This window comes from Malaclemys terrapin, chromosome 1, assembly GCF_027887155.1.
Source record: "Malaclemys terrapin pileata isolate rMalTer1 chromosome 1, rMalTer1.hap1, whole genome shotgun sequence".
Classification (NCBI taxonomy): domain Eukaryota; kingdom Metazoa; phylum Chordata; order Testudines; family Emydidae; genus Malaclemys; species Malaclemys terrapin.
This window is the reverse complement of record NC_071505.1, coordinates 95,750,301-95,765,109: the sequence shown is the minus strand read 5'-3', so window position 1 is coordinate 95,765,109 and position 14,809 is coordinate 95,750,301. Positions and strand designations below refer to the sequence as shown.

The window sequence follows — 14,809 nt, the reverse complement described above, 5'->3', positions numbered from 1 at the left end:
GATTGTTTGGTTTTTGTTGTAAAATGGGGCGTGTGTTCATGGGGAGTGAGTGCGAGAGTCTCCCTAGCCATAGAATGGAAACCGTTCTCTTATCAACAGGACCCATAGAAATGAGACACGACTTTTCCTAACTTGAATGCAGAAGGATTTTCTGTTCAGCTACACACAGAGGGAGGAGAAGACTGAGTCCTCAGATACTGTCCCAGAAGGAGGGGGATATTCTGATCAGAAATGGAGGACCAGCATCCTGCCCCATGTAGAGCCAATATAGGGCCCCACCGCTATCTCCCCACCAAGGGACTCTGGGCATGATGCAGAACCAAGGGCATGAAGTGTAAGGACCTCTGTCATTACCCTTTGCCCACAACAAGTGGGGAAAGAACCTCACACCCGCGATAAGCCACATGTAGGGTCCCCTACACCTGAGTTGTATGATAAGGAAGAGAAAGAGCCTCTTGAACTTTCTAAAGGCCAATGCCAGGGAGAAGAGGGGGCTCCTATGCCAGACAAAGACCCAGCACAAGACTAAAGAAGGGTTGCCTGCCTTTGAAGCCATCCCATCAGACAAAAGGACGCAGTCCTCCATCAAAAGCCAGTGGGACACCACTCTGGAGAGGTGGCATTTATTTTTGTCCATCACACATTTACAACTTTCAAGCGGTTATGGCAAGACTGATTTTTTTTCTTTTCATTCTCCTCAGAAATCACAAAACAAACTGACATCCCTTGTGTGAGGACACCAGGAGTTATAGAACATGCCAAGAGACCCACCATGAGGTATCTCCTGAGCAACTATAAGGTATGAACAATCGCTTTATAGCTAGTGGCCACCATCCCCTGAGCTATTTTGTCCCTTTGCAGGCACACTTATCCTACACGATGCAGAGCACCTCTGGGGACCCATCATACACTATGCGCCTCCTGCCCATTGTTTTCGTTACATGCTCCAGCCTCTCTCTAATTATCCTGCATAAGTCACACTCTGGACATTGACCCTACAGAACCTGAGCCTCTTTCAGACCAAATATCTCATCCCTCCCCAGTGCATTTATCCTATGTGATCCTGGCCCTCTGGGGCCAATTGCCATATGCTAGCTAGTCCTTCTCTGAATCCTTACATAGCATGACCCATCACTTTGCTGACACTTTCCCCAGTTTCTGATCATGGCTGCAGGACAGAATCATCTTAAGGCAAAGAGGATATTTTTCATAGTAAATGCAAAAATAATTAGTGCCACCTGCTAAATGGTGATCTGGGTGCCTTAAGAAAACATACTCTCAACATATAAAAATGACAGTAAGCCAACCCTGGTCACTTTCATTTTTCCTTACTATAAAAATATCTTAACTCAACTCCCAGGAAAACATTCATTCAGAAATTTTTCCACCTAAAATAACATTAATGTGTTTTGTGTGCTTTGCACTCTAAAATACACATAAATATGAGCACATTTTATTTGTGTTGGATTTAGGAGACAATAAGAATTTCATAACAGTGTTCTCCACTTTCAGCTGGAGTGAAGATGCAGAACATTTTATGTACAACTTTGTGCTGCTGATTGTGGAGTGCATACCAGTGAGTCAAATTTACACAGGGACCACGTTAATAATCAAGAGCAATGAGCAGTTTCCAAAATATTAGAGAATATTGGGCTGTAAAGTCCTTAAGAGAACATAAATTAGACCAGCAGCAGTCATGGACAGAGCTCCAGAACTCTGGCATCAGATGTAGAATAGCTGGAAGGAGATGTGTGTTTAAAATCAATATGATGGACAGTAAGCCATATGTAGAGATTAATGTTTAACTTTCCATACCTTGTTTGTGCACCTCTCTCTCTCTCTCTCTCTCTCTCTCTCTTTCTTTCTCGAAAAGTACTTTCTCAGAGGAGGCTAAAGATGTTTCCTGCCTTGTGAAAAATAATAATGAAACAGGATTTCCATTTTTAGGTTAAGATGATAAAACTACAACAAAGCAAATATCTGGGAATTGATTTTTATTTAATAAAATAACTATTGAATTGCCTCAAACTCACATTTTTGCAATATTAAAATTCTTCATTTAATTGGCTGCAGGGGCCTTAAAGATCCATGATTGCTGAGAAATCATCTCAGGGAATGCAGGGCTTGGAGGGGACCAATTTTGACTATAATTCTAGGAAACTCATTTTTTAAACACTAATTAAAACGTATTTACTTTTAACTGTGAGCCATAACTTGCCTGAAAATGAGCAGCTGAGACCAGAAACCCCATAAATAATGAAGAGAAGAATCCCAGGGTTTGTTTAAAGAGTTTAGCGTGTGCTTGTCATAGGTTTTAGTTGGGGAATCTCTAGGATTCTGGAGTAGCCTGGGGTTTCACTTGTCTCCCCACCAGAGGCCTCTCATATGTACAGTGAAATTGCGATGGTGTGTACTATCTCTTGCCCTGGAGAAATGCAGGCATGGCTCAGCTTACTGGGAGCAGGGCCGACGAGAGGGGGGGAAGCCGGTACAAATTACCGGGGTCTGGCGGTCCGGAAGGGGGCCCGAGGCCCGGCTTCCCCCCGTCAGCCCTGTTTAGCCAGTCCGCCCTTGCTGGGGGGCCCGAAAAATAATTTTCACCGGGGCCCGAACCCACTCTCGGCGGCCTTGCTGGGAGGGAAGGAGACAACTGAATCTTCTTTGCTATTTATCATCTCCTGTGATGTGCAGGCACTGATTGAGAAAGAAGTAATGGATTCAGTCTCCAGCACCCTCTGGATACAGGCCACGATCGCCATAACTGACCTGAGGTATTCCAGCATTTCATTTACTTGTCCAATCTTCACATCCAAATCAATGCTTCCCGGACCAGAGCTCTAAATTACAGCTGCTTAGTCAGTGCCTGTTGATTGTGGCTTTGCCTTTAGTGGCTCAATATTACTTTGGGGAAGGAGGACCAATATTGACTTATTCATTACTGGACTATTTCTATCATCCCAATTAACATTAGAATCATGTTTAGCCTAGCAACAGGCCTGAACCAAAACTCAGGATCCAAACACCCCAGAGTTTCTGGGTGTGCATAGCAGAGGGATTGCAAAATTGAACATGAAATCAAAATTTGTACCTTGGACCCTTCAATACTCAAAGGCAAGTATGCATCAAAGTGAAGATCTTCAAACTGGTGAATCTCTAGTAAAAGCTATAAAAATAGCTCTACTGGCCACGCTCCTGAGGAGTCTACAAGTCCCATCATTAGAAAGATTCCCCCAGCATAAGCCCTGCTCAGGCAGCTATTTCCTCCCAGTTTGATGCCAATGTTAAAGTCTAAATTAGGCCCCAGCACTGTAAAGTCCAACCTGTGCCCCTTCCTTTTAGCAGCAAACAGCACGTCATAATGACCTTTCCTGTGAAATCGTCCTATCTCTCAAAGCAGTTTGGCTTCATCAGCATTCCCGGGCTAATCCTTGTGAGTGTTTGTATTCTCCTCAATGAGCCATCAATGTTGTCTGGCTTTTTATTGTTGTACCTGAAAGGCTACATGTTTCAGTAGCACATACATAGCAACACTTCATAACTTCATATACAGTGATTACACATACAATTTAACAGGATATTAATGTTTAACAGATTAAGACTTTTAAAAAGATACCTCACAAGGCATAGTTTGTATAAAACATATCATAGTTATACCACCATGGTGAATATGGGGTGCAGAGTATCACTTTGGGGGCACAGAGTGTCACAGACCCTTGTAGGAGCAATTGCATGAAGCTATCCCTGGACTGGTGGGGATCAAAGGCAAAGATTGTTGCTACAAAATGTGGCTGGATGCTTCCCCAGCAAAGTCATTTGCTAAAAAACCTAGGGTGGCACAAGTAAAGGAAGGCATAAAGGAAAGACAGTGGGATTGCATAGATGTAATTGAAGGCATCATTTGTCTGGCATGTGTTGAAGTGGGAGAGGAAGAACTCAGCTTGACTCTCAGATCCTAGGTTGAGTTAGCAGGACTAGCAATTAAGAAAGACTTCTTTTTACTTGTAAACAGAGCACATTGTATACGGAATCAGTGAGATGCAATAAACATGGAACCCCACAATGCTTGTCTTGGAGTTGCTTGTCAGAGCAGAACAGCACTTGAAGGGAAATGTCATACAGTTGTAACAGACTTGATAATACAGCTGTTTGAATGCAGTGTGTGGATGTTCTCATAACCTGCAGTATGATTGACTTTGCAATACAAGTAGCATTTGAATGTATTGTACTAGATCGCTGATTGACTCTTTTGATTTCTGGCTCTCTGAAGGGTGGTAATAAAAAGTAAAATCTATGTCCAGGGTCCTGACTTGAGTTATAGTTATATCGGATGCTTATTATTTTGGGTTTAACTGTAGAAAAATCAGTTTTGTAATAAAACCTTCCAGAGTTTAAGACTTTGTTTAACTTGGTTTCCAAGTAATTTCTAGCCCTTTTATCCTTGATAAATCCAAGTAGAACTGGAACAGCAGGGATTTCTTGGGGTTGCAAATATTAGCCAATGATTCTTTCCAGTCTATAAATGTTATACATGTATGTCGTGCCTTGAGAGTCTCTCTGTTTGTCATACATGATGTCTCTGTAATGCCCAGGAATCAGGTGGGTCAAAGGGCAGTCATGGTCAGTGATCAGAGTTCACACAAGCAGTCTGCTCACCGGGAGATCCAGTCCAAAGAGAAGGTATAGCGAGGTGGCTAGCAGGGTTGGACAAGCCAGGCTCCGGTGGGTCTGAGTAGCAGCAGTGGGCAATGGCTTGTTGCTCAGACAAGGCCAAAAGGGAAGCAGGGAGTTTTATATATAATCACCAGCCAATCAGGGCCAATGTGGGGTGAGATGCAAAAAAAAACAGGCAGTTTCTCAGTGGGATATTGGACAGGAAGCCTCCAGCTGATGAGGGAAAAGGAAAATGTGGCTGCCAACACTGACATGGGTGACTTTAGTTTCGTGTCAGTTATGAATGAAGAGCCTGTGTATCATGTGGAGAAAACGTCAATAATCCTTGCTTAAGAAGGAAGTACTGCTGGGCCAGTAGAATTATGCTCGTTGCACAAAATGTACTAGGGATTTCTTATGCATTTAGATGTTGGGAGCTTTAAGTGTTCGTGAAATAGCGCTAGCTAGAGGCAGGCAAAGAGCAGGCAGTCATTGTGACAACTTCTCCAACCTACCTCAGCCGAAGTGCCTCAGTCCTGATATGCAGGCCCCCTGCCATTCCTGTTATATACTTCTCTGGCTCTGTTCACGCAGCTCAGCCCTGAGCTGCAGCATCTCCCATTCTGTTCACATCGGATGCTCCCACACTGGTCTGCCAGTGTACTGCCAATCCTGACGGCTTCACTCCCTGCTATTCTAATTCAGGGCCTCTCTTGAACAGAGATTGTCGCTGAGATAGCCCACTGTGCTACTTAGCATCTTTTCCCTCTACCAAAAAAAAAAAGTTTTGCAGCAGCATGAAAATGTTCTGCCTCATTCCAAGACCCAACTCTTTGTTGTAATGGGAACCCTTTTTAGTCACAAACCAATTCAGCAGTCCATTCCTATGCAGCAAAGCTCTTAAGCACGCATTTACCGGTAGGCAAATGGTTAAATCCCACTGACTTCTTTAAAGTGAAGCATGTTTTGCTGAACGAGGACCAGATTTCCTAACAAAAGGAATAAAATGTTGTTTGAAGGGTTGCGGTCCAGAGATTTAAAATATATGCAGAGAAAACCTTACACACTTCATCCCCTCATTCATCTGTCCAGAAATGTTATCTGCTAACTTCGTTCTGTTCAAAACCAAATTCACATTCCCTCACTTGAATGCTGGACAGTGAAAATGTGACCTGATTTCAACCTTTGAGTACATCAAGCCAACGTCTGCTCTCTCTCACACCAGTGCCACCCCACTGAATTCAACAGGGCTCCACGGATGTAACTGTGAGCAAAATTTGGCCCAGCCAGTTGTATTAATTATATGTGCCGTGTGCCCATATTGTCTCTCTATTGATAAGTGCTTCTGTGCGAGTTGCCAACTCAGGCTGAGATTTACTAAAAATGTATTTAACTCGGCTTGTGTATTAGCTGGCCATTCAAATTACTTTCAGAACTGTATTATGCACATTATCAATTTTATTTTCAGTGCAGCAAAAGGGATTTTTTTCCAGCCAGTTGAGCTACTGTCTATTTTTACAGAGTAAATTGCTATAAATTAAGTTAGCAGCAGTATAAACAGAGGTAATAGATCCCTGTCTCTGTAGTGGCAGCTGACAGCATTATGTGAATGTCGAATGCCTATTTCTGAGTTTATTCTGATGCTGATGAGTTTGCACTGATGTTCATCTTTCATTTCTACCCCTCCCCCATTTTATTGCCTCAAGTGCAGTGAATTTTCCCCACAAGATTCATCGTGCTGAGCTTTGATTTAGTCACCTGAGTCCTAAAGGCTGTTTAAAAAAGAGCTATAGGAAGATAGCTCAGGAGATGGCATACTGGGCAGCTCTTTCCTCTATGTTTTAATAACTTTATTTGGGAAAACAAAATTGCTGCTATGGAATATATTCAGTCCAGTAAAAGTACAATCCACTTTCCTCATGAAATACTGTAGTCATAAAATGGAACATCTGCTGTTCTAAAGCCATTGCAAATTTTCAACCCTGGGGGCAGACAGTCTGGCTAAGAATAGAAAAGAAGTGGAAAAGGAAGGAGGGAGGGGGCCGTGGGAAAGAGCATGTTTAAAGTGGGCATGTCATGAGTGTTTTTATGTAGAGGGTCTGATTCTAGTTTACACTTAGGTAGGGTTGCCAACCCTTCCGGTTTCACCGAGAGTCTCCCAGAATCAGGCTCTATCTCCTGGAGGCCACTGACGCCAAACCAGGAGATTTTAGGTGCTAAAGTCCAGCACGGCAGCAGGACTAAGGCAGGCTCCCTGCCTGCCCTGGTCCCGCGCCATTCCTGAAGCGGCTGGCATGTACCTGCGGCCTCTGGGAGCGACAGAGGGTCTCCACGCACTGCCCCCATCACAAGCGCTGACTCTGCAGCTCCCATTGGCCGGGAACTGCGGCCAATGGGAGCTGTGAGGGAGGAGCCTGCAGGCAGGGGCAGCATGCGGAGACCCCTGTCCTCCCAAGGGCTGCAGGGATCTGCGCCGACTCCTCAGCTCCCATTGGCCAGGGAATGAGGTCAATGGGAGCTGCGGGGGTGATGCCTGCGGGCAGGGGCAGCACGCAGAGACCCCTGGCTCCCCCACCTAGGAGCAGCTGCTAGACGGATGTGCCAGTCACTTTTGGGAGCCGCCCGAGGTAACCGCCACCCCCTTACCCCCTCCCATATTCCCACCCCCTGCCCCAGCACAGAGCCCGCACCCCACACCCAAACTCCCTCCCAGAACCTGCACCCCCTCCCACACCCCCACTCCTGACCCAGCCCGGTGAAAGTAAGAGAGGGTGGGGGAGAGTGAGTGACGGAGGGAGGGAGGGGGGCTGGAGTGAGCGGGGGGTGGGGCCTCAGAGAATGGGCAAGGCGGGGGCATGGCCTTAGGGAAGGGGTGTGGCAATGGCATTTGGGTTTGTGCGATTAGACAGTTGGCCACCCTACACTTATATACCACTCTGTCAATGTAAAGGGTCCTGAAAGTGAGGGTGAATTACAGTCACTTGAAGGCCACTTTACACAACCAAAATGTTGTAAGTAGGGTGACCACCCAGCCCTAATTGAGCAAGACAGTCCCGAAATGTAAATCTCAAGTCCCGGTCCTGGGCTGAATGACTCTGGGACAGCATTTGTCCCGGATTCCCCTTGACACAGTCCAAATTTACTGCATCGCAACAGTCAACCCATAGCAACTACAGTGTAGTGCAAAGCCCCACCACTAACACATTATTCACATACTTATACAGCCCCAGAATGACTGGCTACACCATGTGTCAATCTAAGACACAATTTATCATCCCAGTATCATATGACTTGTTACACTTCTCATGTGTTCCCAAACAGCTGAAACTAATCTGCTTTGGCGATGGGGACAGAAAACAAAATATAATTCATGCACAGTAGAATCATTATTTAAATTTCAAACCAATCAGTGTTTTCTTTTTTTATGTGAAATGGCCAACTCCAAAAGTGGAAGAGGCACTGAAAGGGATACATCGAACTCAGAGAAAGAAGGACCCTTAGCCTCCACAACTCCACCAAAATAAAAAAGCAAGTGCCTATGTAAATTCAGAAAGGAGTGGATTAGGTCATATACATGGATTTGGAAAAATCCAAAAGATTCAACTACAGCTTTTTGTGCTTTATGTCGAAAAGAGTTTGGAATTAACACGGAGGTGAAAACGATATCAAGAATAATTCAAAGTCGGATGGACACAAAGCGAACATTGTTTGTGATACTAGGCAGACACTGATGACTGCATTTGCTGTGAAAGCAAATGATGTAGACTGGATAAAGAAATGTTCGGCAGTGGACCAACATCACCATTCTTATAGATCTTTAAACAGCATAAATAAGGTAGGTTTCAGGGTAGCAGCCGTGTTAGTCTGTATCCTCAAAAAGAACAGGAGTACTTGTGGCACCTTAGAGACTAACAAATTTGTTAGTCTCTAAGGTGCCACAAGTACTCCTGTTCTTTTTATAAATAAGGTAGTTAGCAGTATGTTTTGCCATTCAGAAGTGGCAACGAAAATATCATGTGGACTCACAAAAACTGTGGCTATAACTGAAAATGCACTTGCTCCATACAGCATAGGGCTTATGAATTACGAATTAAAGAAGCACTACATGTTTTATAGTGTATTATCTGATTCATCAAATAAAGGAAACATTAAGTTCTTCCCCGTTGCTCTGAGGTATTTTGTATCGACATAGCGTATTCAGACAGGTCTGTTGGATTTTTACAGTGATCACCATGAGACAACAATTGCAATTTCAGAGACGATAAAACATGTGCTAGATTCTAATGGGCTTGACTTATCCCTCATATCTGCCTATTGTGCTGACAATGCCAGCATGAATTATGAAAAACACCATTTAGTATATCAGTTGCTTAAAAAAGAAAACAGCGGGCTCATAACTGCCAACTGCCCAAGACACACAACCCATAATTGTGCAAAATTTGCTGCTGATCAACTGGAATATGATGTGGAGCCCCTGATCATTCAAATTTCCAGCCACTTTTCAGTTTCAACAAAGAGAGTAGAGAACTTAAGGGAGAGTTTTGAATTTCTTGAGATAGAATGGGTAGAGTTACTAAGACACATACCAACTCGGCTTTCCCTTGTACCAGCAGTAGGCAAGATTTTGAAGTCCTGGCCAGTGATCAACTTCTATTTCCAGTCACTGGGAAAGGAAGAGTGCCTCAACACTATCTGGAAGTTCATAGCAAATAAAACTGGTGAGCAAACTGCTACATCCATTCCACAGCTCTACATGCTGTTTCTGCAGAATGTGTTACAAATTTTCCAAAAAAACATTCTTAAACTTGAAAAACAGGATGGGCCCATCGCTAGTTTGTACCATGCAAGGCTGTCACTAAGGCCTTGTCTACACTACGAGAGTAGTTCGAATTTACTTGCATCGAATTTTTGGAATCGATATTGCAAAGTCGAACGTCTGTGTCCACACTAAGGACAGTAATTCGACTTTGTGAGTCCACACTAACGGTGAAAGCGTCGACATTCGAAGCGGTGCACTGTGGTCAGCTATCCCACAGTTCCCGCAGTCCCCTCTGCCCATTGGAATTCTGGGTGTAGCCGGCAATGCCTTCTGGGTAACAAAATGTGTCGAGGGTGCTTTTGGGTAACTGTCGTCATCCGTCCATCACTCCCGCCCTCCCTCCCTGAAAGCGCCGGCGGGAAATCAGTTTGCGCACTTTTCCAGTCATTGACAGCGCGGATGCCACAGCACTGCGAGCATGGAGCACGCTGCGACCATCGCTGCAGTTGTGGCCGCTCTCAACGCCTCGCAGCTTATCATACAGCTTTCCCTGAGGCAGATGCAGAAAAGTCAGGCGAGGAGGCTACGGCACCGCGGTGATGTCCTGAAGTCTGAGAGTAGCACAGACCTCTCAGAAAGCAGGGGACCCAGCGCCGAGGACATCACGATGGCAATGGGTCATGTTGATGCCGTGGAACGGCGATTCTGGGCACGGGAAACAAGCACTGAGTGGTGGGACCGCATAGTGCTGCAGGTCTGGGATGAATCCCAGTGGCTGCGAAACTTTCGCATGCGGAAGGGAACTTTCCTGGAACTTTGTGAGTTGCTGTCCCCTGCCCTGAAGCGCAATGACACCCGGTTGCGAGCTGCACTGAGTGTACAGAAGCGAGTGGCCATAGCCCTCTGGAAGCTTGCAACGCCAGACAGCTACTGGTCTGTCGCGAACCAGTTTGGGGTGGGCAAATCTACCGTGGGGGTTGTTGTGATGCAAGTAGCCAAGGCAATCGTTGATGTACTGCTGCCAAAGGTAGTGACCCTGGGAAACGTGGAGGCGATCATAGATGGCTTCGCAGCGATGGGATTCCCAAACTGCGGTGGGGCCATAGATGGAACTCACATCCCTATCCTGGCACCGGACCACCAGGCCACCCAGTACATTAACCGAAAGGGCTATTTTTCCATGGTGCTGCAAGCACTGGTGGACCACAGGGGACGTTTTACCAACATCTACGTGGGATGGCCGGGCAAGGTTCATGACGCTCGTGTTTTCAGGAACTCTGGTCTGTTTAGACGGCTGCAACAAGGTATTTACTTCCCGGACCACAAAATAACTGTTGGGGATGTGGAGATGCCTATAGTCATCCTCGGGGACCCAGCCTACCCGCTAATGCCCTGGCTCATGAAGCCCTATACTGGCGCCCTGGACACTGAAAAAGAACTCTTCAACTACCGGCTGAGCAAGTGCAGAATGGTGGTGGAGTGTGCTTTTGGCCGTCTCAAGGGGAGATGGAGAAGCTTACTGACTCACTGTGATCTCAGCGAAACCAATATCCCCATTGTTATAGCAGCTTGCTGTGTGCTCCACAATCTCTGTGAGAGCAAGGGGGAGACCTTTATGGCGGGGTGGGAGGTTGAGGAAAATAGCCTGGCTGCTGATTACGCACAGCCAGACAGCCGGGCGATTAGAAGAGAACAGCGGGAAGCGCTGTGCATCCGGGAGGCTTTGAAAGCAAAGTTCCTGAGTGAGCAGGGTAACCTGTGACTTTTAAGTTTGTGTACAGAGAAGCTGTACCTGCCCCCGTTTCTTTACCCAGTTAATGTTGACTATCCTACCCAGTTACATACCCCCTTCACCCCCTTCCAACACACGTTTCGAAATAAAAATAGTTCTACTTTGTTAATGCACACCGTTTTCTTTAATACTGTTTTCGCAGGAATTTTTTAAAACTGGGACGCAGACTGTGGTGCGGAGCGGGTGTAGTGTAGTGACGCGAATGAAGCTTCTAAACTCAAGGATTGACGGGCTCCACTGCGGTGGGATGGTTGTTTCAATGGAGCCTGTCACCCCTCCTGATCGGGACTGTGTGTATGGGGGGGCTATGTGACTTTGTGGCAGGGGGAGGACGGTTACAGATCCCCTGCTGCGTGGCTCTGTGATCCTGCATAAGGACCGCTGCTTAAGATCTGTAATTGCCCTCCCCCGCCACAAAGTCACAGAGCAACCCACCCCCCACCACATAACATGAAAACAACCTCCCAGACTAACCAGGGTAACTAGTCACTGCATCACTGCACTGTGTATGTGCCCTGCTGCTGTGCCTGCCCCCGCCTATGTACCCTGCCAAAGGCGACTGTCCTGTCCAATTACCAACCCCCTTTCCCCTCCTCCTCCAAAAGAACATCATTGAAACAGTACTTAACATGAACGTATTTTTTATTATCAACTACACATGGAACTGGGAGGTGAAACTTGGACGGGGGCTTGTGTCAGGCGGGAAGGAAAGAACTTTTCAAGTTTTGGGGAATGAGAGCCTTCTGCTACTAGAGCTCTCTGCAGGGGTGGAGTGAGAGTTAGCAGGGACTCTGCCGCCTCTCCTTCTTTGCACTTTGGGTGAGGTGGGTATGGGACTTGGTGGCGGGGGAGGGCGGTTAGAGATGGACTGCAGCGGGGCTCTGTCCTCCTGCCTCCGTTCCTGCAGAACATCCACAAGGCGCCGGAGCGTGTCTGTTTGCTCCCTCAGTAGTCCAAGCAGCGTTTGAGTCGCCTGCTGGTCTTCCTGCCGCCACCTCTCCTCCCGATCCATGTTTGCTTGCTGCATTTGGGTCAATTTCTCCCGCCACTGGGTCTGCTGTGCTGCCTGGGCTTGGGAACAGGCCATAAGTTCAGAGAACATGTCCTCCCGTGTCCTCTTCTTCCTATGCCTAATCTTCGCTAGCCTCTGGGAGTGTGATGCCAGGCTAGGTTGTGAGACAGTCGCAGATGTGGCTGTGGGAATGGGAAAAAGGGAGTGAATTCCTCAGAAAGATAAATGTAGTTGTGAACAAAGAACATAGTCTTTCTCTGTGAACAAGACCATGCACAGCACCTATCACATGCGCACTCAGCACAAGGTCGAATTCTCGGCCTTCGCACTCAGTGCCTGGGGTCTTCCACAGCACATTTGAGAAGCGGGGCAGCACAACGGAATTTCTGTTGCAGGCAGACATGGTAAGCCGTAGACTTGTGGCAGTTTAAAACTTTTATATTACCACTGGCCTCATTTCACATTTAAAGCAATGTCAGTCCCTGCTGCCAGCAATCCGGCAAGCGGGAACTCTGCCCCTGTCCCACCCCCTCGCGGCTGTCCCCAGGAACGATCCCTTTCGGCAGCCCCTCTCCCGCCTCCACCGCGTGGCTGCAAACCAGCGGTTACAGTTCTGTAAAGGAACGAGCAAGCAGTCCCAACACTAACATTCCCCTACCTAATTCAAAGCAGGTCACCATGGGCGACATCACCCTGATGAGGATCTCTGACAGCGAGAGAGAGAGAATGCTCCGGGAAAGCCTCCAAAGACCAGGGCCGTATGCCGCCCTGCTGTGCAGAGCAATGATTCCCGAGTACTTGATAGTCTCGTGGCGCGGCAACGTGTCGTACTTCGGAGGACCCAATAAGGCCGCTCTCCCCAGGAACCTCATGCAACGGCTTTCCAATTACCTCCAGGAGAGCTTCATCGAGATGTCCCGGGAGGATTACTGCTCTATCCCTGCACATATAGACCGCATTTTACTGTAGCTGCAGTAGCAGGGACTAAACAGTAGAGCGGCTTGGGCAGGACAATCACGGAAAACCGGACATTGCTAGATTTTTTTTCAAAACTTGCACTGCCCATGACTGAACCGTTAAGTGCCTAGGGCAAAGTAATCATGAACAACCCATTCTTTTAATTGTTAATATTCCTGTTCTGTTAAAAATAAATGTTTAGATGTTTACAACACTTACTGGCTGATCCTTCCCCAGATTCTGTGTCCGGGGTAACGGCTGGGGACGCTTCGTAGGGGATCTCTGTAAGGGTGATGAAGAGATCCTGGCTGTCGGGGAAATCAGTGTTGTGAGCGCTGCCGACTGCCTCGCCCTCCTCATCTCCTTCCTCATCTTCCCCGTCCGCTAACATGTCCGAGGAACCGGCCGTGGACAATATCCCATCCTCAGAGTCCACGGTCAGTGGTGGGGTAGTGGTGGCGGCCGCACCGAGGATGGAATGCAGTGCCTCGTAGAAACGGGATGTCTGGGGATGGGATCCGGAGCGTCCGTTTGCCTCTTTGGTCTTCTGGTAGCCTTGTCTCAGCTCCTTGATTTTCACGCGGCACTGCGTTGCATCCCGGCTGTATCCTCTCTCTGACATGTCTTTTGAGATCTTCTCATAGATCTTTGCATTCCGTTTCTTGGAGCGCAGCTCAGAAAGCACGGACTCATCGCCCCACACAGCGATGAGATCCAAGACTTCCCGATCAGTCCATGCTGGGGCCCTCTTTCTATTCACAGACTGCACGGCCATCACTGCTGGAGAGCTCTGCATCGTTGCCAGTGCTGCTGTGATCGCCACGATGTCCAGACAGGAAATGAGATTCAACTGGCCAGACAGAAAAAGGAATTCAAATTCAAATTTTCCCGGGGCTTTTCCTGTGTGGCTGGTCAGAGCATCCGAGCTCGTACTGCTGTCCAGAGCATCAACAGAGTGGTGCACTGTGGGATAGCTCCCGGAGCTATTAGCGTCGATTTCCATCCACACCTAGCCTAATTCGACATGGCCATGTCGAATTTAGCGCTACTCCCCTTGTCGGGGAGGAGTACAGAAGTCGAATTAAAGAGACCTCTATGTCGAACTAAATAGCATCGCAGTGTGGACGGGTGCAGGGTTAATTCGATGTAATGGCGCTAACTTCGACATAAACGCCTAGTGTAGACCAGGCCTAAGAAACAAACTACAGAGAAGGAAAGAAGACAAATTATTCGGCTATTTGGTGAATACAGATCTGAAAAAAATGGCAGACAATGATGCAAAAAAGATGGAACATGATCTGCTTGGTTTTTACAACAGAGCGCTAAGATATCTTGAAAAGTGGTTTGACTTGTCAGATGCAAATCTCTTAAAAAAATGTGAAGTACTATCACTAGAAAAAGACTACCCGTTGACCTGGGAAGACTTGTGCAAAGTTGCAGAGACCCTGAATTTGGCAGATTTCTTAAAGATTGATTTGGATGAACTTTGCGAAGAAATTTCAAGTATTGCACCAATACTTAGCTGTATTACAGAGACCAGTATGACCACTGATCAAAAATGAAAGATATCTTTGACAAGGCAGGCCGGGCAGCTGAGCAGAATTTGAAACCTCTTTTAAAAATAGTTTCATTTGTACTC

At 46.8% G+C, this 14,809-nt stretch overlaps 1 protein-coding gene across 1 annotated transcript; it reads right to left on the bottom strand.

Annotated features, from left to right (window-relative positions):
* Positions 1-11,664: 11,664 nt before the first annotated feature.
* LOC128830475 (uncharacterized) lies at positions 11,665-13,780 on the bottom strand. Its single transcript, XM_054016308.1, has 2 exons — positions 13,390-13,780; positions 11,665-12,395 (listed from the first exon to the last, which is right to left on the bottom strand). Exons 1-2 carry the CDS (start codon positions 13,559-13,561, stop codon positions 11,920-11,922), a joined length of 648 nt encoding a protein of 215 aa, XP_053872283.1. The 5' UTR covers positions 13,562-13,780; the 3' UTR covers positions 11,665-11,919.
* Between the last annotated feature and the right edge of the window lie 1,029 nt (positions 13,781-14,809).